The sequence below is a fragment of the Aquarana catesbeiana genome, linkage group LG04 (assembly GCF_042186555.1).
Source record: "Aquarana catesbeiana isolate 2022-GZ linkage group LG04, ASM4218655v1, whole genome shotgun sequence".
Taxonomy (NCBI): Eukaryota; Metazoa; Chordata; class Amphibia; order Anura; family Ranidae; genus Aquarana; species Aquarana catesbeiana.
Genome location: NC_133327.1, coordinates 248,040,425 through 248,067,470, shown reverse-complemented (window position 1 = coordinate 248,067,470; position 27,046 = coordinate 248,040,425). Strand labels below are relative to the sequence as shown.

General features: G+C 41.6%; 1 protein-coding gene across 2 annotated transcripts in view; it reads right to left on the bottom strand.

Moving 5' to 3' along the window:
• Window positions 1-27,046, bottom strand: part of LOC141139846 (probable cation-transporting ATPase 13A4) — a 268,626-nt gene that overhangs the window by 57,501 nt on the left and 184,079 nt on the right. For both annotated transcript variants that reach the window (XM_073626375.1, XM_073626374.1), the window contains exon 21: window positions 12,872-12,951. In XM_073626375.1, the coding sequence (XP_073482476.1) occupies window positions 12,872-12,951 (80 nt within the window). The remainder of the gene's footprint in view (window positions 1-12,871; window positions 12,952-27,046) is intronic.

The following is a 27,046-nucleotide window of genomic DNA, read 5'->3' as shown; positions in this document are numbered from 1 at the left end:
CATCCCCATCCCGTTCCCGATCCCCGCGGAGACCCGACTCACAAGCGGGCCGCAGCATTCCGGAAATCTTCCGGACGCAGCCACGCGAGGCCCCGGCTTCATCTCAGGCCTACTCGGCCACAGCGCGCTCCTCCAGCCTCAGCCCCTCTGGCAGACACCAGACACAAGCGCCCTCACAACAGGAGCTGACAGAACACCCCCTGAACATAGGGGACCTCAGAACAGTGGCAGAAGACATCAAAGCCACCTTTGCAACAGTCATCTCTGACCTGAGGAGAGACATCCAGTCCATGACGGTCCGTATGGATAACATTGAAGAAACAACAGCACACAGTGAGAATGCCATTCACAGGCTCCAGAATTCATCACAAGCACATTCCGTTCAGCTCAGAGACCTATTCAGATACATGGAAGACCTGGACAATCGTGGCAGACGACATAACCTACGGGTAAGAGGCATGCCAGAATCGATCGATCATACCCAACTTGCCCAGGCAACCATAGCTGTATTCAACGATCTCCTAGGCAGACCCCCTGAGACCCCCATTGACTGTGAGCGTTTGCACAGGGCCCTCAGACCCCGGGGTAGAGATACCGACCCTCCCAGAGATGTGGTATGCTGCCTAGTTAACTTTAAGCTGAAAGAGGAGATCCTTCGCAGGGCCAGAGATCGTCGCAATCTCTCTTGCCAAGGCTCAGATATAAAAATCTTTCAAGATTTATCGCCTATCACTCTGCAAAATAGAAGAGATCTACGTCCTCTCCTTGATCTATTGCGCACAAACGGAATCCAATACCGCTGGAAATTCCCTTTTTGCCTCTCGGCATCAACACAAGGCCGAACAGCTAACCTCAGAGTGCCCGAAGACCTCGCCACATTCTGTGAAACTCTGAACATCCCGCTTATTGAACTGCCTGACTGGTACCGCTCTCTCAGACCTCCTCAACTCAGAAGGTCCAGCTCCATGGATGCCATCCCAGTCCGCGATGAGTTCCACATAAGAAGGCGCAGATCCAACTCCCCCAGGATCAACACACCCCCAGGACCCAGGAATCGCGCAGACAACAGCCCCACAGCTTCTCCAGTTCACAGGCGACCCCGACACGGAGGTCCCGAGTAACGGGACATCCCAACACTGTCTCCTGCCGCCCACCTGAAACCCTCTCACCTCTCAACCTTCACCCTAGATACACCCCAGAGGCCTATGCAAGACAGACGTCAATCCAATAATTGATCATCCGAATGTCTGCAAATGGATCTTCTTCAAGCCAGAAGCAAGTTGATTCGACTATAAGGTTCAACTCAATTCCTCGCCTCCCCCCCACCTAGTCCACGATGGACGCTTTCCACTTAGTTCCACGGACTGGCCTAACCCATAAGAACATCCCCCACCCCACCACCTCTCCCCCTCGTTCCCGTCTGATCTCACAGCAAATTCCACACGTGCTTCAAGCAACGGAACATGAGACACGCAAGTATAACAGGAACATACACGAAGATAACTAATGTATGGGATCACATTACAACCCCCCCAAATAATTACAGCCCCCTTCCCCCCCCCCCACTTTTTTTTTTTTTTTTTTTTCTTTTTCCATCCCCTACCCCCCATTTTATCACACCCCTTGATTAACCCCCAATCAGGCCTTTATGAACCTCCCTAAGCAAATGTCAGTCCCTACTATGTCGGACACAAGTCACATCCCCGGGCCAAATTCCCCTTATTCTAACCGACTCCCCTTTTGAAAACAGTTCGGGACTCAAGATTGTATGTTTATGATGTTGTCTTTTTTTTTTCAGCAGGGCGATTCCACACAGACCCTCGATCCCATATCCCTATCTCCACCCAATTTCTACATGTCCCACCCCTACAGATGTCCCCCTAATACTAAGGGCTGATTGCCATATAATCAGACCCCTCCTTTTTTCATCTAATCAAAAGATTACCCTACTAGTTAACGGGTTCCAAAACCCTGACAGCCACCAAGATGGCAAGCTAACTATAACCTGAACACCCCAAGGACCCCAGTAAAAGCATCAACCTGTGTGGAGTCGCCCATCCGTTATGTATATTGACATAGAAAGTTATTTTGCTATCAGAAGTTGAGTTTCAACTCGAAGGAAGCAAACGTTCCTACTAGAAGATTTCGGTTCCAATGTTATTATTGTTATTCCTGCTGTTACCTGAATACCCGTTATACAATGTCCTATCATATATGTTGAATCTTGATAGACACCTTACCAACTAAACGGCTGACCCCGTTGGGGGCAGACCTGAGCTCCAGATACTCAATATGTGATGATATTTCATTCTACTTCTTTATATTCTGGTTTTCTTTGTTAATAGCTTAACTCAGCATAAAATGTTTGCTTTCGGCAACCAAGCGAAAGAACCCTGGTGGGCCTCCGACATGTGTGACTGACCCCCATACTCCGCCTGGTTAACGGCTTCTAAGTTATGACATTTAGACGAATGGTCAAACGGACAGGTCGGGCCGGTATACTTTTGTTATGAGCTTATGGGATACCTACCCCTCTACCACATGGGGCTCGGTCAGACAGGCTGGAGGCCTATTCTGAGAACAAGCCGAACAATATTAACGCTAGAGGTACATGTTAAATGTCTAGAGTTTTATTCATGGTATAAGATTGATTGTATAGTTGAATCCTTATATATCTCTCTAAACAACTGATTGACCCACTACCAGACGTCCACTACACATCCCCACAACAGCCAAGGCCGTTTTCCCCTTAATCAGACGAATCCATTCTCCTGCCTCAATATACCTCACTCGATATTATGCCTCGGGCAATGAATGACTCTACCTTGAATTTAAGATCTCACCCATCCAGTCCCCAACCCCCATGATTATAACTTATAACTAATACCAGGCTCATTCCTCTACCTAGACCATCCATACCCCTCTGAGGACCAGAGGACTACCCTGTATCTCCAACCCGTTATTACCGGCTCCTTACACCTCCCCACACAACGGGAACCTATCGCTCCCGTTGACCTACACCGGACAACGTTCTACCCCATAAGAAAGGTTCTAGGACCCTTCTTTACTTCCGGTATATCTAGACCCTACATATACTTCTAGATCTTTTCTTGATCTTTTCTATTTCTTCTTCTTCTCTTCTCTCCCTTCTCACCCCTTTTCTTCCCCCTCTCCCTTCCTTTCCCCCTCCCCCATCCCCTAGAAACCCCTTCTCCACTTCAGATTCCCCCTCCTAGCCCCATATTTGCACTCAGCTTTTTCATACCCATATTTCTCGCCCTTACTCTCCCCCCCCCCCTTTTTTTTTTTTTTTTTTTTTTTTTCACTGTCCCCTCGGTCTCCGCCACCTCCACTTCACCATCACTACCCCCCTCTGATCCAACAACAACCCCACGAACCACCCCTAACACACTCGAAGAAGTGTAAAGACCAAGCCAACGGAAGACCACATCCTTTTAAAATATGCCGCTCGTACCACCTACTACCAAACACAATACACTAAAAGTGACATCCCTAAATGTAAAAGGGCTCAATATCCCAGAAAAACGCAGCCAAGTTCTAACTATGATGCACAAACTAAAATCCAACATAGTTTTTCTCCAAGAAACCCACTTTCGGGCAGATAAGGTTCCTAAGCTTACTAATCACTGGTTCCCTCACTCTTATCATTCTACCAACCCCTTGGCAAAGACGAAGGGAGTCTCAATCCTGATCTCTAAAAACTTATCTTGGGAACTCTCTGATTCACTCATTGACAAAGATGGCAGATACATCTTTTTGAAAGGCAAGCTGCAGGGCCGGCCCGTAACCTTGGCTAATATTTACAGCCCGAATTCTGCACAATCTAGCTTCTTTAGACAGATCTCTCAACTGCTATCAGGCTTCTCCGCTGGTCTAACCATACTCGGGGGGGACTTTAATGTAGCCCTATACCCAATTTTAGACACTTCTTCAGGCTCCACATCGCTGCCATACAGAACTCTGCGCCAAATAAAACTGCAACTGTCCGACTTGCTCTTACATGATACATGGCGTACCCTCCACCCAAATGTCAAGGACTATACTTTCTTTTCCGCCCCCCACGACAGATACTCCAGAATTGACTATCTTTTCCTCTCCCAACCAGACCTTCCATTCCTTTCCCATGCGACAATTGAGCCAATGATCCTATCGGATCACCACCCCATTACAATGACACTGACCTTCCCTGAACATCAGAATGTTTCTAAAATCTGGCGCCTAGATTCCACCCTATTGACATCAGAAGGAGATATTGCAGACATTAAACAAACCATACACAATTTCTTTATTGATAATGACAACGGAGACACATCTCCGCTAACACAATGGGAGGCCCACAAATGCGTCTTAAGAGGCAAACTTATTGCCCTTAAAACATCGCGGAAAAAAGCCCACCAAGCCAGTATTTTAAACCTGATCCAGAAGATCAAAACCCTAGAGTTAGCTCACAAACAGACTCAGGCCCAACAGACATATCAGGAGCTCACACAAACCAGGGAACTTCTACTCACTGAGTTATCACAAAAAACAAAACGTAAATTCATCCTACAACAGAAATTGTTCTATGAATTTGGAAATAAAAGCGGAAAATATCTGGCCCGAGCCATCCAGAAGAATAAAGCCCGTTCCAATATCCATACGATCAACGACTCCCAAGGCAGATCAAAAGTCACAACCCCTGACATAGCCTCCCAATTTGAAACGTACTACTCTACACTATACAATCTCGGCACACCACTTGACAGCTCATCTAATAGTACTGATAGGCGATCCCTTATAAAAAATTTTTTAAAAGACAATTGCCCTAAACCGATTGACAGAGAAGAAGCTCGCCACTTAGAACTCCCCATTTCGGAAGTTGAATTTAAACATACAATCAAACAACTAAAGGCCGGAAAGAGCCCTGGCCCAGACGGCTTCACAGCCGTATACTGTAAAACCTTTACAGAGACACTTACTGCTCCCTTCCTCAAAGCCTTCAACTCCCTGTCCTCCTCCTCACTTCCCTTCCACAGACTCCTTGAAGCCCACATCACAGTTATACCGAAGGAAGGAAAAGATGTGACCCTGGTAAACAACTATAGGCCGATCTCCTTACTAAATGTCGACATAAAACTTTTCGCTAAAATCCTAGCCAACCGCCTGCTTCCTCTGTTACCATCACTGATAGATGGAGATCAAGTTGGTTTTGTCCCAGGCCGAGAGGCAAGGGACAATACCATTAAAGCCATAAATCTTCATCATTGGATGACAACTAATAAACATAAGGGTTTCTTTTTATCATTGGATGCGGAGAAGGCGTTTGACAGACTGGCATGGGACTACATGGGGGCAGTGTTGCGACACCTAGGCCTCCTAAATCGCATGTTTAACTCAATTATGTCTTTATACACGACACCCACGGCCAGAGTTCGGATTAACGGACATCTGTCAAACGCCTTCTCCATAACCAACGGAACAAGGCAAGGTTGCCCACTTTCCCCCATCCTCTTTGTACTGACCCTTGAACCTTTCCTGAACTGCCTCAGGAGGAATGAAAATATCAAAGGTATACCAACACCAGGCCACACCTATAAGTTAGCAGCTTTTGCTGACGACATCCTACTTTCCCTTAGCGAACCTCTCACCTCTATTCCGAACTTATTAAAAGACTTCCATCTCTTCCAACGCATCTCTAATTTTAAAATAAACTTCACTAAATCACACGCTCTTAATGTCACCATCCCGAAAGAAACAGTTGCACAGTGTGAAACTAACTTCCCATTCCATTGGCGACGCAACGCAATTAAATACCTTGGCATTCACCTTACAGCGAACCTATCAGATTTATTTGCACAAAACTACCTTCCTATCCTCAAAATGATCTCTGTTGATCTCAAAAACTGGAACAAACCCCAGTTTTCCTGGTTCGGACGTGCAGCCATTATTAAAATGAACATTCTTCCCCGCATCCTCTATATTCTACAAACTGTCCCCATTAAACTCCCCCCATCATTTTTCTTATCCTATAGGAGGCTTTGTACAGAATTTTTGTGGAAACAAAAACATCCGAGAATCGCCTACGATCTCCTAACACAACCTAAGACGAAGGGGGGCATTGGCCTTCCAGATCTGAAAAAATATTACTGGGCTTGTCACCTTACCCGTATTGTGGACTGGTCATTACACACCCAACACAAAGACTGGGTCAGACTGGAGGGATCAATGTCCCCACTCCCGTTGAAATCCGCTCCCTGGCTGGAGTTGACACATATTCCCTCCACTCTCAAAGCTCACCCTCTTATTGGACGGACCCTGGGTTGCTTCAGGGAGGCCTGCCGTAAAGTACGCATATCATCCTCCCCGGGCCCATTAACTCCTATAAGACAGAACCCTGCCTTCCCTCCGGGAATGTCCGCACACTTTCTAACACAACAATGGCAGCTACCTAACATACAAGCACATCAGTTTTTCCGCGACGGCTCTTTTCTAGACCGCCTCACACTAACACCTGCCATCACCAGCGACCCTTTACCATTTTGGACATACTTCCAAATTAGACATTTTTTAAAGGAAATCAACTGTGACTCTTCCATATCACGACCACTCACTCCTTTTGAGCATTTATGCTCTCAATCCAACCCCCAACAACACTTAATCTCTAGTATATATGCTATAATATTCTCTGATACTTCCCCCAAAGAAGGGAAAGCTTGCAAATCATGGGAGAGAGAATTGCAAATAGAACTAGAAGAAGAACAGTGGGAACACATTTTCACGATTGCCCATAAAGGCTCCCTAAATGTGTCCATTCAGGAAAATAATTATAAAACTCTGACACGATGGTACAGAACCCCAGCCATCTTGAACAAAATTAACCCTTCATTCCCCAATAAATGCTGGAGATGTGGGGATGAACCGGGCACTCTGTTACATATTCTGTGGTCATGCCCAGCTATTCAACCATTCTGGACGCAAGTCCGAGAACTCACGGAATCAATATCGACCTACAACTTAGACCATTCCCCAACACAGTGCCTGTTTCACCACTCAGATCTATCTACCCCATACTACCGTAAGACACTGATCTTACCCCTACTGAATGCAGCGAAAATGTGCATCCCTAGACACTGGGGTACGTCTCATGCTCCGACCATCCAAGAATGGTTCTCGCAAATTAATAAAATAGCTGACATGGAAGAACTCATCTCCATATCTCGAGACTCCCCAGCTAGCTTCTCCAAGACGTGGGCTTGCTGGACTCACTTTCGGACAACAGACAGATACCTAACACTGATGAAATAATTCCCGACGTGCCATTGCCCACACGAGACCATCACCCAACACCCGACTTCGACACTATTTAAAACCTTTCAGCTGCATCTTTTATTTACCTCATCTTCCCCTCCAGACGGCGTGGTCCCCCCACCCCTAAACAAGGGACGAGTATGGGGGGTCACATGTCGAAATTAGCCCAGTACTACTCACCGAGAGTAGAAATCAGACAAACCTGACCTATTTCATCATAAATTAATTCCAATCCCAATGTACACCACAAATGACGGAGACCGAGGGGACATTCAGACATTCATTCATTCATTCATTCACCCCTCTATCTCCCTTGACCCCCCCTCCTAGTTCCCCCTCCCCCCCTCCCACCTTCCTTAGATAACCTCCCCCCTCCCCCCCTCCCCCCCTTCTTTTTCTTCTTGTTGTTTTTTCTTTTCTCTCTCCTCTCTTCTCCTCTCTCCTTTATTTCTCCTCCTTTCTTCACTTACTTCTCAATATCCACACTCAACCCCTCTTAAACCCCTACATGGTTCGGATCTCCTAACAGAGATCCCGACCAATACCTCCTTTGAATATGTGGATTGAATTGTCATACAAACTCTTACGCCTTTACCCAACGAGTGGGAATCCCCCCCGAAACCAAATCATAACTGCAACATGAAAGGAGGGGAGGGAAAGAAAGCGGGAGGGGGAAATAAGAGGATATATTCTATGCCATCATAACTAACACTAACCTCTCGACAGACACTTCAGTGTGATAATGGTTTAGTCCAAAACCACCCTGCCATACATATACTATAAAGCATCAGTAAGAGACTTTTTGTTATAGCCGACTCATTGTTATCTCTGTATCAATTGTAAGAATCTATGTTCATTCCCCAACTCTTGTACAATTGTATGATAATACTGTCACACTATCATATTGTTTTATGTTTCTTTCTTTCAATAAAATTTATTTTGTAAAAAAAAAAAAAAAAATTTAAAAAAGTGTGTTTTTTCCCCAAAAAATCGCTGCGCAAATACTGTGTGAAAAAAAAAAATGAAACACCTACCATTTTAATCTGTAGGGCATTTGCTTTAAAAAAATATATAATGTTTGGGGGTTCAAAGTAATTTTCTTGCAAAAAAAAATTATTTTTTTATGTAATCAAAAAGTGTCAGAAAGGGCTTTGTCTTCAAGTGGTTAGAAGAGTGGGTGATGTGTGACATAAGCTTCTAGATGTTGTGCATAAAATGCCAGGACAGTTCAAAACCCCCCCAAATGACCCCATTTTGGAAAGTAGACACCCAAAGCTATTTGCTGAGAGGCATGTTGAGTCCATGGAATATTTTATATTGTGACACAAGTTGCGGGAAAGAGACAATTTTTTATTTTTTTTATTTTTTTTTGTGCAAAGTTGTCACTAAATGATATATTGCTCAAACATGCCATGGGAATATGTGAAATTACACCCCAAAATACATTCTGTTGCTTCTCCTGAGTACGGGGATACCACATGTGTGAGACTTTTTGGGAGCCTAGCCGCGCACGTGACCCCGAAAACCAAGCACCGCCTTCAGGCTTTCTAAGGCCGTAAATTTTTGATTTCACTCTTCACTGCCTATCACAGTTTCGGAGGCCATGCAATGCCCAGGTGGCAAAAACCCCCCCAAATGACCCCATTTTGGAAAGTAGACACCCCAAGCTATTTGATGAGAGGTATAGTGAGTATTTTGCAGACCTCACTTTTTGTCACAACGTTTTGAAAATTGAAAAAAGAAAAAAAAATTTTTTTTTTCTCGTCTTTCTTTATTTTCAAAAACAAATGAGAGCTGCAAAATACTCACCATGCCTCTCAGCAAATAGCTTGGGGTGTCTACTTTCCAAAATGGGGTCATTTGGGGGGGGTTTGTGCCACCTGGGCATTCCATGGCCTCCGAAACTGTGATAGGTAGTGAGGAGTAAAATCAAAAATGTGGTATCCCCGTACTCAGGAGAAGCAGCTAAATGTATTTTGGGGTGCAATTCCACATATGCCCATGGCCTGTGTGAGCAATATATCATTTAGTGACAACTTTGTGCAAAAAAAAAAAAAAAAAAAATTGTCACTTTCCCGCAACTTGTGTGAAAATATAAAACATTCCATGGACTCAACATGCCTCAAAGCAAATAGCTTGGGGTGTCTACTTTCCAAAATGGGGTCATTTGGGGGGGTTTTATGCCATCTGGGCATTTTATGGCCTTCAAAACTGTGATAGGTAGTGAGGAGTAAAATCAAAAATGTACGCCCTTAGAAATCCTGAAGGCAGTGATTGGTTTTCGGGGCCCCGTATGCGGCTAGGCTCCCAAAAAGTCCCACACATGTGGTATCCCCATACTCAGGAGAAGCAGCTAAATGTATTTTGGGGTGCAATTCCACATATGCCCATGGCCTGTGTGAGCAATATATCATTTAGTGACAACTTTTTGTAATTTTTTTTTTTTTTTTTTTGTCATTATTCAATCACTTGGGACAAAAAAATGAATATTCAATGGGCTCAACATGCCTCTCAGCAAATTCCTTGGGGTGTCTACTTTCCAAAATGGGGTCATTTGTGGGGGTTTTGTACTGCCCTGCCATTTTAGCACCTCAAGAAACGACATAGGCAGTCATAAATTAAAGGCTGTGTAAATTCCAGAAAATGTACCCTAGTTTGTAGGCGCTATAACTTTTGCGCAAACCAATAAATATACACTTATTGACATTTTTTCTACCAAAGACATGTGGCCGAATACATTTTGGCCTAAATGTATGACTAAAATTGAGTTTATTGGATTTTTTTTAGAACAAAAAGTAGAAAATATCATTTTTTTTCAAAATTTTCGGTCTTTTTCCGTGTATAGCGCAAAAAATAAAAACGGCAGAGGTGATCAAATACCATCAAAAGAAAGCTCTATTTGTGGGAAGAAAAGGACGCAAATTTCGTTTGGGTACAGCATTGCATGACCGCGCAATTAGCAGTTAAAGCGACGCAGTGCCGAATATTAAAAAGTGCTCTGGTCAGGAAGGGGGTAAAACCTTCCGGGGCTGAAGTGGTTAAAAAAGGAAAACTGAAATATCACATGGTCCTAAGTATTCAGACCCTTTGCTCAGTATTTAGTAGCCTTTTGATCTAATACGGCCATGAGTCTTTTTGGGAAAGATGCAACAAGTTTTTCACACCTGGATTTGGGGATCCTCTGCCATTCCCTCTTGCAGATCCTCTCCAGTTCTGTCAGGTTGGATGGTAAACGTTGGTGGACAGCCATTTTTAGGTCGCTCCAGAGAGGCTCAATTGGGTTTAAGTCAGGGCTCTGGCTGGGCCATTCAAGAACAGTCACGGAGTTGTTGTGAAGCCACTGTTTCATTATTTTAGCTGTGTGCTTAGGGTCATTGTCTTGTTGGAAGGTAAATCTTCGGCCCAGTCTGAGGTCCTGAGCACTCTGGAGAAGGTTTTCATCCAGAATATCCCTGTACTTGGCCGCATTCATCTTTCCCTTGATTGCAACCAGTCGTCCTGTCCCTGCAGCTGAAAAACACCCCCACAGCATGATGCTCCACCACCATGCTTCATTGTTGGGACTGTATTGGATAGGTGATGAGCAGTGCCTGGTTTTCTCCACACACACATCCCGCTTAGAATTAAGGCCAAAAAGTTCTATCTTGGTCTCATCAGACCAGAGAATCTTATTTCTCAATATCTTGGAGTCCTTCAGGTGTTTTTTAGCAAATTCCATGCGGGCTTTCATGAGTCTTGCACTGAGGAGAGGCTTCTGTCGGGCCACTCTGCCATAAAGCCCTGACTGGTGGAGGGCTTCAGTGATGGTTGACTTTCTACAACTTTCTCCCATCTCCCAACTGCATCTCTGGAGCTCAACCACAGTGATTTTTGGTTTCTTGTTTACCTCTCTCACCAAGGCTCTTCTCTCCCGATAGCTTAGTTTGGCCGGACGGCCAGCTCTAGGAAGGGTTCTGGTCGTCCCAAACATCTTCCATTTAAGAATTATGGAGGCCACTGTGCGCTTAGGAACCTTAAGTGCAGCAGACATTTTTTTTGTAACCTTGGCCAGATCTGTGCCTTGCCACAAGATCTGTGGCAGTTCCTTTGACCTCATGATTCTCATTTGCTCTGACATGTACTGTAAGCTGTAAGGTCTTATATAGACAGGTGTGTGGCTTTCCTAATCAAGTCCAATCAGTATAATCAAACACAGCTGGACTCAAATGAAGGTGTAGAACCATCTCAAGGATGATCAGAAGAAATGGACAGCACCTGAGTTAAATATATGAGTGTCACAGCAAAGGGTCTGAATACTTAGGACCATGTGATATTTTCATTTTTCTTTATTAATAAATCTGCAAAAATGGCAACAATTCTGTGTTTTTCTGTCAATATGGGGTGCTGTGTGTACATTAATGAGGAAAAAATTAACTTAAATGATTTTAGCAAATGGCTGCAATATAACAAAGTGTGAAAAATTTAAGGGGGTGTGAATACTTTCCATCCCCACTATATATATATATATATATATATATATATATATATATATATATATACACACACACACGCCCACACACTCTTATAAATAAATGTAAGCATGTATTAAAACATAGTGGATGGTGTCGGTAGATCAGTGGACAGTGTCAGTAGAGCAGTGGATTTATCAGTAGTGCAGACATTAGTGTGGGACAGTGGGTGTGTCAGTCAGTAGAGCATTGGACATGTCAGTAGACATGTAGGACAGTGGATGGTGTCAGTTAGTAGAGCAGTGGATGGTGTCAGGAGGGCAGTGGCTGGTGTCAGTAGTTTTTTATTATTTTTTAACTTATTTTTTTACAATTTTATTAATTATTTTTCACAATATTATTTTTTATCATTTCTTACAATATTATTTTGCAATTGTTTTAGGAGCCCCATTGGGGGGCTTTGGCGACATATCAGGCTAAACTAAACCCTGATGTCTCACTTTTGAGACAGAGAAAGGGACTGAGGACAGAGATTACTGAGACCTTTTCTCTCCAGCCTCAACTTCACCGGCCCCTTCTCCCACTCTCCACCCTGAAACATCCTCCGCAGCAGCTAGAAGGAGAGGAGAGGAGAGCTAGGAAGCCGAAAGTGCTGCAGGACGAGGGGAAGACCAGGCAGCAGAGTTTATGTGCACCACACCTGTGTGCACACCTATGATCCAAGTTCAAGCAGGTGAAACGAAGCAGAAATCTGGATCAGGAACACACTGGAACATGTGAACAGCATGCTTTATACCAAGCTCTGACAGAATTCCCTTACATAGTGACCACCAGAAATCAGAGAAAAGTCCATGAGAGCCATTACACATGCACACATTGCAAATCCATCCATAGGTATCCATAGGTATCTGTGTGCATGTGCAAATACATTACACAGTATACATATTTACATACCTTTATATCTGCAAGATAATTGAGGTGGCAAGTGAAATACAGTTGAGCTATGGTTGTAAAAACCTATGCTTTTCATATTCCCCTGGCATAGATGTTATTTACTCTGTATAACTGGCTATTTTACTTTCAATATTTAACATTGTTAATAATTAAGAACTTACTCTATCTTCTGAAATTCCTCAATAAGGTTGGACTTTTGTCCTGGACTCATTCTTGCAAATATGGTTCCATTTAGAAGAATCTGTAACCACATTATAAAATATTTAATAGATTTACCAAGTGAATTTGACATTTCTATTAAGATTTGTTTAAACTGGACAGAAAAAAATTAGTAATAAACGTAAGTATGTGGATAGTTTTAAAAGACTCTTGGATGTGCATCTTAGCGAAAACAATATACAGGGATATGGGAAATTATTTTTCTACACACGCACACACACACACCTACACAGGTTGAACTGGATGGACTGTTGTCTTTATTCAGCCTTACCTACTTTGTAACTATGTAAGTATTGCAGCTTTCCTACAGAAAAGATTTCAGATTTCATTGGGTGAAACAATATTACAGCCAGGCAGGATGTGGTGAGGTGGGCTTGGGCTAAAAGGAAAAGAGAAGCTCAATAGAGCACTTCTTAAGCTGGGGTCTTTTGTTTACTTTTAGCCCATCCCTCCAGTAACGTATTTATTTGTTTATTACAGTTACTGCATCAATTTAAGCAGCCCTTTACATACAGGTGCATCTCAAAAAATGAGAAGATCATCAAAAAGTTAATTTATTTCAGTAATTCTATTCAAAAAATGAAACTCATATATTATATATATTTATTACACACATAGTGATATATTTCAAGCATTTCTTTCTTTTAATTTTGATGATTATGGCTTGCAGCTAATGAAAACCCAAAATTCAGTATCTCAGAAAATTAGATATATTGATACTTAAGACCAAAAAAAAAAAAGGATTTTTAATTCAGAAATGGCTTACTGAAAAGTACTGTATGTCCATATACAGTATAGTATGCACTCAATACTTGGTCGGGGATCCTTTTGCATGAATTACTGCATCAATGCGGCGTGGCAAGGAGGCGAACAGCCTGTGGTATTGCTGAGGTGTTATGGAAGCCCAGGTTGCTTTGATAGCAGCCTTTAGCTCGTCTACATTGTTGGGTTTGGTGTCTCTCATCTTCCTCTTGACAATACCACACAGATTCTCTATAAGGTTTAGGTCAGGTCAGTTTACTGGCCAATCAAGCACAGTGATACCATAATCATTAAATTAGGTATTGGTACTTTTAGCAGTGTGGGTAGGTGCCAAGTCCTGCTGGAAAATGAAATCTGCATCTCCATAAAGCTGGTCAGCAGAGGGAGAGATGAAGTGCTCTAGAATTTCCTGGTAGAGTGCTGTGCTGACTTTTGACTTGATAAAACACAATGGACCAACACCAGCAGATGACATGGCTCCCCAAATCATCATTAAATGTGGAAACTTCACACTGGACTCATGCAACTTGGATTGCATGCCTCTTCACTCTTCCTCCGGACTCTGGGACCTTGATTTACAAATTAAATGCAAGATGTACTTTCATCCGAAAAGAGCATTTTGGACCACTGAGCAATAGTCCAGACCATATCGCTCTAGTCCTCTACTGAAAACTCCTGGCCCACCTCAGACTCCCACCCTAGCATTGCTTGGGATTTAACATCCGAGTGATGGTCATTGAGGTACACATACAATGTAGAGAATGTCCCCATATCTCTGGAGCCCCCATGGCATAGATTTTCAAAAGGTGTTCTAGCCACAGCTCCCAACTGGGAGATAGCCTTTTGGAAAAAATGGCGAATCTGAAAATATAGATAATAGATCCGAGTTTGGTATGGCATAGTTTTGGCATAGTATGGCATGTGGTGCCTTGTAGCAGCGAATGCAGTGTCACCAGACCTTGCGAGGACCAGTATGCGAATTCTGAGTCAGCATGAAACGCCGCAGGGAAGTTAGGATCACCCAAAAAAGATGCCAAACGAGAGGGTTTAGTGAAAAGATCAAATTTTCCTTTATATAGGGTCCAGAGATATAGGGACTGCCCAACTATTTCGTTGAGCTGGGCCCGGGAGATAATAAGGCCCAATAGAGGCTCTCTCAAATTGTAACCATGGAATGTGAGACGGGGAGGTGTGCCATTGAGCCAATTGTACCAATCTAGCAGACAAATAACACTTCCATAAGTTTGGGCAACCCAGTCCGCCCCTGTCTCGGGACCTATACATCAATTACCTCCCCATGCGTGGTTGTTTTCCCTGCCAGATAAATTTTAACAGGGCATTTTGTATAGCTTGGATAGTAGATCTGGGTACATACAGAGGTAGGGCTCTAAATTAGAACAGTAATTTTGGGAGGGCTGACATTTTGACAGCTTGTATGCAGCCCAAAAATGATATATGATTTAGGGACCATTGGGCCAATAACTTTGTAATATTTGAGAATGCCTGGGGATAATTTTGAATATACATTTTTTTAAGAGAAGGTGCTAAACGTATACCCAAGTATTGTAGAGATTCCATATTCCAGGAGATGTCAAAGCTGCTTTTTAGGGAAGATATTAAGGGATGCAGTAAATTAATAGGCATAGCCACACATTTAGAGGGGTTGACACCCAATCCAGACACAATGGTAAAGTTATCTAATGCCGTGAACAGGTTGGGCAAGGAGATTAAGGCATCAGTTAGGAACATAAGGACATCATCAGCGTAGAGGCTCAGTTTAATTTCTTGACTGTTACTAATATATCCTTTAATATTGGGGTTACTATTAATGTGTCTAGCTAGGGGCTCTATCGCTAGGGCGAATAAGAGAGGGGAAAGTGGGCAGCCCTGCCTAGTTCCCCTCCCCAGGGAAAAGTATTCAGAAGAGCAGCCTGGTAGTTTGATTCTAGTCTGTGGTAGGTGATAGAGAGGTCGGAAACCATTTACAAACTCTCCCTGGATCCCGAATGTGGAGAGATATGTGTCTAAATATGGCGAGAGGACACTGTCAAAAGCCTTGTTGATGTCAAGACTCATCATCAAGACTTTTCTTGAGTGCAAGTCTGCGTCTTGTATAACATTAGTCGCAAGACGTATGTTATCGGTTATTTGCCTGGTAGGGATAAAGCCCGTTTGAGCTGGGGAAATTAGTGTTGTGATAATAGATGCTAGGCGATCTGCTAAAAGGTGGCTAAATATTTTTAAATCATTATTAATGACCGATATAGGTCTAAAGTTTTGAGGGGGGAGTGATCTTTCCCTGGCTTCGGGATCAGTGACATGTTGGCCATAAGCATATCTGTGGGGAATGAGTCTCCAGCTAGAACTTTATTAAATAGTTTAGTCAATTTTGGGGTTAATATACCTGAGAATTTTTTGTAATACAGGGCTGTAAAGCCATCAGGGCCTGGGGCCTTGGAGGGTTTCAAAGTGGAGATAATTGAGGCTACCTCTTCTTCAGTGCAGGGAATATTAAGGGCCTGCTGTTGTTCCTCAATCAGCTTAGGAAGGGAGATGGCTTCCAACCATGATTGTGATGATGGTGTACAAGGACCCCGAGGGTCTGCTAGTAGTGTTTGATAATATTTAGTAAAAATTTTCAACACCTAATTTGGGTGGGAAGTGAGGTGTCCCGCCTTGTCCCTCAGTCTATAGGTGTGTGTGGGTTGTTGTGATTGTTTCAGTTTCCTTGCGAACATTGTCGAAGCCGAATTATTGTAGAGTAGAAAACGAGCCCTGGACCACTGGAGTGATTTTTCTGTATGCTCTGGTAAAAGAGCATCCAGTGCTTTCCTTTTCTGATTAATCTGTTCCAGCAATTCTTGCGTAGGGGTCCAACAATGCTGGTGATAAAGTTTATCTAGGTCAGCCAAGAGGGAAGTAATATCTAAGAGTTTTTGTCTTTTACGTTCCGAGGCAAGCTGTATAAGCCTTCCTCTCAGTACCGCCTTGTGTGCTGCCCACAAAGACGCCAGGGAAATCTCCCCAACATCATTATGCACAAAATATTCTGTAATGTGCCCTGTTATCTGGGATATTGCTATTGGGTCCGTGAGCATGGAGTCATTAATCCTCCAGGCACCGCCTCCCTGGAAAGACCAATGTGAGAAAATGTACATGACAAAATATGATGGTCTGACCACGGACACACATGAATTCTAGCCGAGGTGGAGTTAGCAGTCAATACAGCTGTGGAGAATATGTAGTCGAGCCTAGAGTAGCTGTTGTGGGGGTGGGAGTAGAAAGTATACTCCCTGACCCCCACATTATGAGCTCTCCAGGTGTCCAATAGTTGGTGGGTTTTCAGTTGGTATTGTAGTGATTTCGGAAAGACATTGTTGGACCTACCCCCACCGCTCCTATCAAGGTCTGAGTGTGCGACCAGGTTAAAGTCACCACCTATCAGTACGTGGGGAGAGTGAAATTTATCAAGTGTTAGGAAAAACCTTTTAAAAAAGGAAGCCTGAGCTTCGTTAGGTGCATATACAGAGGCTATGGTGATGCCCTTTCCCTGGATATACCCTTGAATGATCACAAATCGACTATCTGGGTCTCTATATATGTGTTGTAGATCAAACATTACCGTATTTCTTATAAAAATAGCGGCTCCACGCGTCCTGGACTGATATGTAGTATAATATCCCTGTTGAAAGGCTTTATCAAAATATTGTGGGTGGCCTTGGGTGGAGAAATGTGTCTCCTGCAGAAGTAGGACATCCGCCCCCAATTTCTTATATGCTCGAAAGGCTTTTCTCCTTTTATTTGGGGAGTTAAAACCCTTTAGGTTGTGGGAAATTATTTTCAGACCCATAATTTAAAGGAACAGGGAGGCGCACACTTACACACAAGTCCAGGACACCTTGCCAGACCAAGTCTATAGCTAGCAAAATCCTCTGCTGTGACTTTAGGTGTTGAAAGACTGATAGTATAAATCGCACATGAATCATACCATATTACTTTAAGCATGCTTAACATGACTGAGTGAATACCGTATAGCCTGCTAGAAAAAAATCGTGTGAGCAGCAGTAAAAAACTCATAAACAAAACTAACAAAAATAAAAATTCTTGCAGTAACTTCTGCAAAATCTCGAAATAGTCAGTTATGAATGCAAAAAACAGTGTTTCAACTATGGGGGTCAGGGGAGACATAATCAACCTGACCAAACAAAACCTCTTAATACGGACCAATAGGTCCAGAACTCCAATCAAGTCGCGAAGACTGTCTCTTCAGTCCGGCGTCTGCTCGGAATCCGGTCTCAGGAGCAATGGGCCTGAACCGACTTGACTGGAGTGGGGGAACAATCAAATGGGCACGAGAGAACTTCCGCCTGGGGTAGAGACATAACGTGGGCCTCTGAACATGTGGGCAATATGGCTGTCTCCTTTGTCACTGTGGGATCAAAGAAGTCTAATGTTGATTGCGGTGATCTCGTCTAGGAGACGGTGTAGCCCAAATGGCCGACGGGCGTGGGGTGGAAGGCAGTCTTGGGTGATCCGCTGCATCCAGGAGACCAAGCTTCACCAGCAGATCTTTCCCCTCCGGGATCGTGGTAACCGTGTAGGTGGTACCGTTGTGCGGTACTTGTAGCTTGAAGGGGAAGCCCCATCTGTACCTACTCCTGGCGGCTTGGAGCACTGATGTGATCTCTTTCATCCTCCTTTGTTTGTCAAGGGTAGTAGGATGACAGATCGGGGTATATCTGAATTGTGATTCCATCCAGCTGTATATTAGGTGTGTTGCGTGAGGCTCTGAGGATCTCTTCTTTTATCAAGCAATCCTTCAGGCATAACACAATATCCCTGGGAGGTTTATCTGGAGGAGGTGCAGGGAGCAAGGCCCTGTGAATTCTGTCACACGTAAAAGATGTTGCAGGGGTTTCAGGGAGAAGCGACTGAAACAACTTCTGTATGGCTCCTGGGAGATCAGTCACAGCTTCTTGGACCCCTCTCCCTCTCAAGTTATTCCTCCTATTTCTATTATCGAGGTCCTCGAGGTGGGTTTGTAAAAGCTGTACAGTTTCAGTGAGGGCCTCGTGATCTTTCCTTAGGTCTGCGTGAGAAAGAGTAAGCTCATCATGCTTAGTTTCTAGCAGATCTGTTCTAGAACCCAGGGCAGCTATCTCTAGTGACAGGGTGTTTGTGGCCTTGTGAAGTTCAGATTGAAATTTTCTAGCAAGCTTGTCATACATGCAAGTGAGGCTGTCTTCAAGCTCAGCCTTTGTGAGCTGTGCATTGTACTCACTGTCACCCGTTGAGTGCTCCGGGGAAGATACTGCAGTCTTAGAGCACGCTGGAGCTGTGTCCGGCTGAGCGCCATTTTGGGACATCCTTCCCTGCTCCCTCAGTAAATAGTTGGTAAGAGATCTTTGGGCCGGTTTGCCTCGGAGGAACTTTGAGCCCGGCATGCGCTGTGTGTTCCGCCAGGGGTGCGGGGTCTTTCGGTGATCGTAGTGCTGCTAATAGCCCCAGTGTCTCCGGTCTTTGCGGAGCTCTTATCCCCTGCTTCCGTCCAGTTTCGCGCCGCGCATGCGCCCCCTGGATTATTAATTCTACTATATGGAAAGAGTCATCTAGGCCCAAATCTATGTTAATAGATTCTTCCATGTACAGTAATGTTGGAAGTATTCATACAGCAGTCGCTGACATGTCGCTGACATGTCGCTGACATGTCTTCAGATTTTAAATGGCCACATACAGGAACCAATCTCGAATTGGAACAATCGGTTAGAGCACATAAAAGTCTTTGGAGTCAGAACAAAATGGATACAGGTTTGTTTAAAGATATTGAAATAGAAATTGAGGGAAGAGAACCTGAACCCCAAATTCAAAATTAGTTGCCACAGGAATCAATAGGTCCAGTTTCTGATATTGTACAATCATTTTTACAACAAGGAAAATTAAAGAAGGCACAATCAGTGGTAAATAATTGTATTTGGCCTATCAAGAATGCCGATGAGTCGTATTCTTTATCAGTTGATTTAAGATCACTGAATAAATGCATTACAAATAACAAACCTAATGTTCCTAATTTAAATTTAATGTCACACATGGATGCCAAGGCCAAAGTATTTTCAGTACTGGAAATATCCAATAGTCATTTTTCAGTACCATTAACGAATAGCTGTCATTATAAACTTGCCTTCAGTTTTAATAAAGAAACTTATGCATTCACGAGAATAATTCCAGGATTGGAAATCAGTGACGGGATAGGGCACAAGTGCTTGGAGAAAGTTTTATCAAAATTTTCTAGACCAAAATGTATTTTCCAGCATGTGGACAAAATTTTGCTGTCTACACAAAATACAGAGGAACATGTCACTCTGTTGACTGAGTTATTTACTCTGTTACAAACAGCAGGACTGAAACTGAACACAGAGTCAGTACAGTTAAAGTGGAGTTCCACCCACTTTTACAACTCTTCAGCATCCCTCACTAAACTGTGCACTGCAAACGAATTGGATATTTTTAAAAAAAAATTCTCAGCACCTACTGTATATATGCTGTATTCATTTTTCACTTCCTCCTCCCTAGCCGTGGCTCATCGCATTATTTCCTGTTTGCAATGCCTTTTGGGAAGGGGCGGAAACTTCCTCTGACACTGCCGTTGCTATGGAAACCCTGACCTGAAACCTATTACACTGCTTGTGCTGCACTGAGCATGTGCGAGATCTGCAAGGATGAGATCCAGGAAGAAATACAGTCTGGCTTCAGATGCCCACACTTAAGATGGCCACAGCCTGCTGTAAGTTTATAAAATAACAAACTACTGCTATAAACGAACAAAACAGACCTTAGTTTACAGACTAACTTTACTAGAATACATTAAGCTTGTGTATTATATGAGTATTTTTAATTAAAAACTATAATTTTGGCCGGAACACCACTTTAATGAAAGATAAAGTTAATTTTCATCATATGCAAATTAGTCATGGACAGAGACAGTTATCACATGAAAAAGTTAGAAACATTTCTGCTATTCCAGTTCCAACATCTTACAAGGCATTATATCAATTTTTGAGTGAATTAAAATGTTGCAGAGAGTTTTTACAGGAATATGATGATAAAGTTAAACCATTATTTGATTTTCTGAAACAAAAAGATGTTGTGTTTGATCAATGGACTCAAACCCATACAGATGTTTTTGAAATGTTGAAAAAAGACTTGCAGAAAGCTCCCTCATTGCATACAATCAAAATTGGAATATCTATGCCTGTTTTATTGTCTACTGATGTATCTGAGAATTCCATTTCAGTAATTTTGTCTCAGATAATAGATGGTGAACCGGAGATAATAGGTTTTTTTCTCCAGAGGTTTGACAAATATGGAAAAGACTTTTGACACAAATATGAAGCAATTGTTAAGTGTTTATTTTGCAGTCAAAGTAACAGAAAATATTGTGAGATCTAGTACAGACACCTTATCTGTCATTAAAAATTCTTTTAAAGAGAATTCATTCAGGAGAATTATATGACAAATATTGCCCATTTTTTAAAACTTTACAATCTAAACCAATAGAGGTATATGTGATAACAGAAAATTCTCAGTTAAATGTATTCAGAAAGTCTGTAAATGGTATTGTTAGAACAAGTGCTGAGAGATGCTTTGAGACAGGATGTGTCAATAATATTAACAATTGTTCAACAGGTCTTTCTATGTGTTACCCAAAGAATGGTTATGCTATTCAGCAAAAATTCTACAGAAAATGCTGAATTGAAAATGCTAGAAGTACAGTACAGCACGCATTACTCTGAAATCTTATAGAGGAGAATTGAATGGATAGTCTTCTGGGGTTAATTTAAAACCTTCCTTTGTTTGTGAAAACAAGGTTTTATATCATGACAAAAAAAGAGAAATTGCGTCCTGTTATAATTTAACCCCTTCCCGCTGAGCGTAAGCAGATGTGCGTACTCGGCTTTCCGGGGTTATACCGGGATAATGCCCGCAGCTGCAGGCATTATCCCGGTACTGTTTTTTGGGGCCAGCGATCGGCTATCCAGTTATAACAACCGATGCCGCTAAAAGCCGCTCAGCTGTTATACTGGAGGAGCAGGAGGGGATGTCACTCCCTCCCGCCGCCTCCCGCCGCTCTTACCAGGCCTCCGATCACCAATCGGCCGCCTCCGGCGGCTGGGGATGGACTGGAACGAAGCCGTGAGCAGCTTGATTCCAGCCTCCTAATCATAAACACAGAAGCGACGTCATGATGTCACTTCCCGTTTACTCGTCTGCCAATGGTGACGGTTTTAAAAAAATATACAGTATTCAGAATCGCCGTTTTCGGTGATCTGAATACTTTGAAGTGCAAAGGAGGGATCGGGGGTCTTTAAAAGAGTACTTGTCACCACCTATTACTGTCACAAGGGATGTTTACATTCCTTGTGACAGCAATAAAAGTGATCAAATTTTTTTTTAAACACAATTTATAAATATAAAAATAAATAAAATAAATAAGAAAAAACATTTTTTAAAGCGCCCCGTCCCTGCGAGCTCGTGCAGCAAAGAAAACACATACGGAAGTCGCGCCCGCATGTGTAAACCGTGTTCAAATCACACATGTGAGGTATCGCCGCAATCGTCAGAGCGAGAGCAATAATTCTAGCACTAGACCTCCTCTGTAACTCTAACCTGGTAACTGTAAAAAAAATGAAAGCATCACCTATGGAGATTTTTAGATACTGTAGTTTGTCGACATTCCACAAGTGTGTGCAATTATAAAGCGTGACATGTTTGGTATCTATTTACTCGGCGTAACATCATCTTTCACATTATACAAAAAAATTGGGGTAACTTTACTGCCTGGTTTTTTTAAAATTCATGAAAGTGTCCCTGTTCCCAAAAAGTTGCATTTAAAACACCGCTGCACAAATACCGCGTGACATAAAATATTGCAACAATCGCCATTTTATTCTCTAGATTCTCTGCTAAAAAATATATATATATAAAGTTTGGGGGCCTTAAGTAATTTTCTAGCAAAAAATACGGATTTCAACTTGTAAACACCAAATTTCAAAAATAGGCTTAGTCATGAAAAGGTTAAATACACAGAATAATATATTAAGGCGTATAGGTCAATTTAAGAAAAATAGAACAAATTAAGGTAATTAGAAATGTTATTATTAAAATATGTTTTTCATGTCATGATAAAATATTAGGATTATGATATATAAAATGTATTTTCCTATATAATGATACTGCATTTCATTACAGGATCTGAATTGTAAGTCACCAAAAGAAAGAAATTTAATATTTCTAGACCTTCCATATGAAAACAAAATCTTGAAGCTTAAGAATATCAGTTCTGGGAGAAGAATTGACAGAAGAGATTCATTCGTTATAATTATTGTTGTCGTTTTAATGTTCAATAAAGTTTTTCCAACTTTACAGAGTGCAGGAAGAAGAAGAAGAAGAAAAAAACTCTCAAGGTTCTCTGATAAGAGAGGAAATTCTAAAAACAAAGGACTTTTGATTTTTTGACTACTGATTAAATAATTTATCAATCAGATATATTGCAGTTTATATATATATATATAATCATTTTTATGTGACAGGACATGTTTATCATATCAAGATGAGATATTTTTTACACATCAATTTTTACAATCATATATAGTGTATTTTCAGAGTTGAAAGTGTTAAACATCCTTACAATAGAGTCATTCTAGTTAGGAGGAACATCTGGTGTTAATTAAGATAGAGTACATTTTTTTAAAGGTACATAAACAAGATAGGATTAAATTTACATTGTAATATGTATTTAGTTTTGAAATCATCTCACATATATGAACAAATTGAAGTTAAGAACATAATTTATGTTTAATTTTGACAAGGTTATTAGAAAGGTTTTATGGATTATAGATTTATGCTAAAAACAATTTGGAGGGAAAATATGAAACACATTTCTGAAGTGATATCTATATTTCAAAGTATTGTACAACAATGTGACATTTATGAATTATTAAATTAGGGGATTGATTTATTTGGTAAAAGAAAAAGAAAATACTAAGGGTGAAAATATTTTTTTATGGTATATGAAGCAAAAGGTTTATGAAGTTCACTTTTCCTTATATAGAATTAAATTTGAAAATATATATTCAATTCAATTATCTTAAAGCGGAGTTCCACACAAAAATGGAACTTCCGCTTTTCGGAATCCTCCCCCCCTCCGGTGTCACATTTGGCACCTTTCAGCTGGGAGGGGGGTGCAGATACCTGTCTAAGACAGGTATTTGCACCCACTTCCGGCATAGACTCCCATGGGAGTCTACGCCACTTCCCGTCCCCACCGCGCTGTCTGCTGGGAACACACAGCTCACAGGAGAGAGCAGGGACCACTTGGGACGCACAGCACGACTCGCGCATGTGCAGTAGGGAACAGGGAAGTGAAGCCGTAACGCTTCACTTCCTGATTCCCTCACCTAGGATGGCGGCGGCAGCTGCCGAGAACCGAGCGGGTTCTCGGCATCCCCTGCCGACATCGCTGGACCCTGGAACATGTAAGTGGCCATGTATTAAAAGTCAGCAGCTGCAGTATTTGTAGCTGCTGGCTTTTAATATTTTTTTTTTTGGCGGTGTGGGTGGACCCCCGCTTTAAGATCTAATTGTATGGATGGATACGGATGTGATATATTTGAGGTATAAATGGATTTAGAGTTAGATATGGATTTAAAAAATGATAAGATTGTTTAATCCTATCATTTTGAGAGGGAAATGTTAGAATATCAGAATTTATGAATGAATGAGTTCTTATAATAATTTAATTGTATGTATATAAAAATATATACATAAATATATATATCTTCTGTGTATGGAAAAGGTCAAGTTATATGAGGTTTTTATACTCGTAAAAGTTTATGCTGTTATAAGCTTCATATGTATTTCTGCGGAGAGCTGACATATGGCAATAATTTAGAATGAGTTGACCATTCACCTCCCCCATCATAAGAGATAAGGTTACATCCTTTTCCAAAGACACAAAGTTTATATATGTTAAGTTAAGAATATAAGTTCTTTTTTTACATTACAATATTTCTTGTTTAGGATATTAATAAGAACACTGCATTTTAAATGTATATATACTGATATGTAGTAGGATTTTAGATGTTTAAAGGAAACTTGTATAAGTTAAATGATTCTTATTTTAGTTACTCACACAGTTCATAGACCCACCCTTAGGAATTTTAGATTGAGTGACTCCCACCTTTTTAAAAATGTGGGAGGGAAATTGCTCATTCAAAGTTTCCGGTTTTTCTGTGGGACTATAAGGCAAAAACTGCTGCAGGTTGACAATGCTAAGGTTGGCCATATACTGATATTTTTCATTCAGCCTGAATCCAAAAGATTCTTGCAACCACGCCATACAAGGCCGAGGCACAAATCCCCTGCTGGGCTTTTGTATACCTTAAAATTGGATGCATCTGATTGGTTACAGCTATTTTGCTGACAGTTTTCCACCCAGCTAATTTGATTTTTTAATCAAAAGATGTCAGATGGGTGGGAGCCAACAAAGACATCCACTAATCAAATTTTGTCTGGTTCAGGAACTGGCCAAAATTCATACAGCTTCAGCCACTTCCTCAAAATTTGCAGCAGTCTTGTTAGCATGCTGGTGCACGTCTTCAGTTAACTGCCTATCAGCTAAGTAGACCAAGAGCCATCTGAAGGAGCTCACAGACCAGGCTGACAATGTTTATTGTGAGGCTGTGTCTTAATGCTGTCAGCCTGCAGCAGAAATACTCTTACAGGCAGGATCTCCAGGTAAGAAACTTTACAACAAATTCACAAAAAATTCTTTAGGAAAACTGCAGCCCTTGAGGCCTGATGCCAACCATACTAAAAATAGATTTTGGGTTTAAATTCATGTAGATGGCCAATAAAACATCCATCTGAGGCAGGGTATGGTAATGTAAACAAAACCTAGAAGTGGACCTCCAAATATTTTGTCTGTGATTTTATAAAGTGAAAAGGAAAACAAACATTGTTAGTCATGCTTAACCATTTCTATACAATTTTCAGCTTTCAGCGCTGCTGCACTTTGAATGACAATTGCGTGGTAATGCAACACTGTACCCATAAGATATTTTTATTATTTTTTCACACAAATAGAACTTTCCTTTGGTGATATTTAATCACCACTGGGTTCTTTATTTTTGCTGAATAAACAAAAAAAGACCAAAAATTTGTCTTCGTTTCTGTTAAAAATGTTTATAAATAAATAATCTTTTTTCATAAGTTTAAGTCAAACTGTATTCTGCTACATTTCCTTGGTGAAAATAACCCAAATCAGTGTTTTTTATTATTTAGTTATAGAGTCCATGAACTATGGTATAAGGATCTGAAAATTGATCAATCCTGATGACACCTTATCTCATTCCCTGAAAATGACAAGACAGTACAAATACCCCCAAATGACCCCTTTTTGGAAAGTAGACAGTCAAATGTACTTAGTAAGAAGCATGGCGAGCTATTTAAAGTTGTAATTTTTTTGTCATGAAGAGATTGAATAACATTTTTTTTACCCAATTTTTTACATACTGTCACCAGTGCAGTACAGCATCATCATACGACTGGTGTGGCAGTGATCAGGGACACTGACTGGTGACAGTAAAAAAAATATTTTTTTTTTAGTTTTTTTTTTCTTTTTTATTTATGTAATCAGGATTTTTTTTTTTTTTACACATTCTGATTGCTTAAACCAGTGAATTTCATTGGTATAAGCAGCACTTTATACTGAATAAAACCAATTCAGTGTATTTTGTTGAGCTGTGATTGGCCAAAATTAATCATATGGTACAGATGGGCTGTGATTGACCCTGTCTATACCATGTGATCAATGTGACCAATCAAACTAGCAACATACTATTATACAATGGATGGCATGAAAGGAAGTCATCCATTGTTTACTTTTGTCATGTGATCTGCTGTGATTGGTCACAACAATCACATGATACTGACAGCAGGGCAGTATGGTGATCAGTCATCGGCTGTGTCCAGTGGATGCATGAGCGGCACATTCTGGGAGGACATTATATGACTTCCACTTACATGGACGATAGGCCCCTCCCTGTAGAAGATTGACAGCCGGGCGGGAAAGTGTTAAGAACCACTGATAAAGTACCACAGAAGTCTCTAATTTCTTATAAAAAAATTTTCCCCTGGTATCATTGAACAATGGCAAACATCACCAAAAGCTGTCCTGTGTCCTTTCTAATGACTGACTGGGGAGCATCACATCAGTTTCATCTCTCCCTACATTTTACAACACATTCTACAAGGTGATGGCAAGGCATTACTAATGAGTAGGAATGAGCCGAACTTTT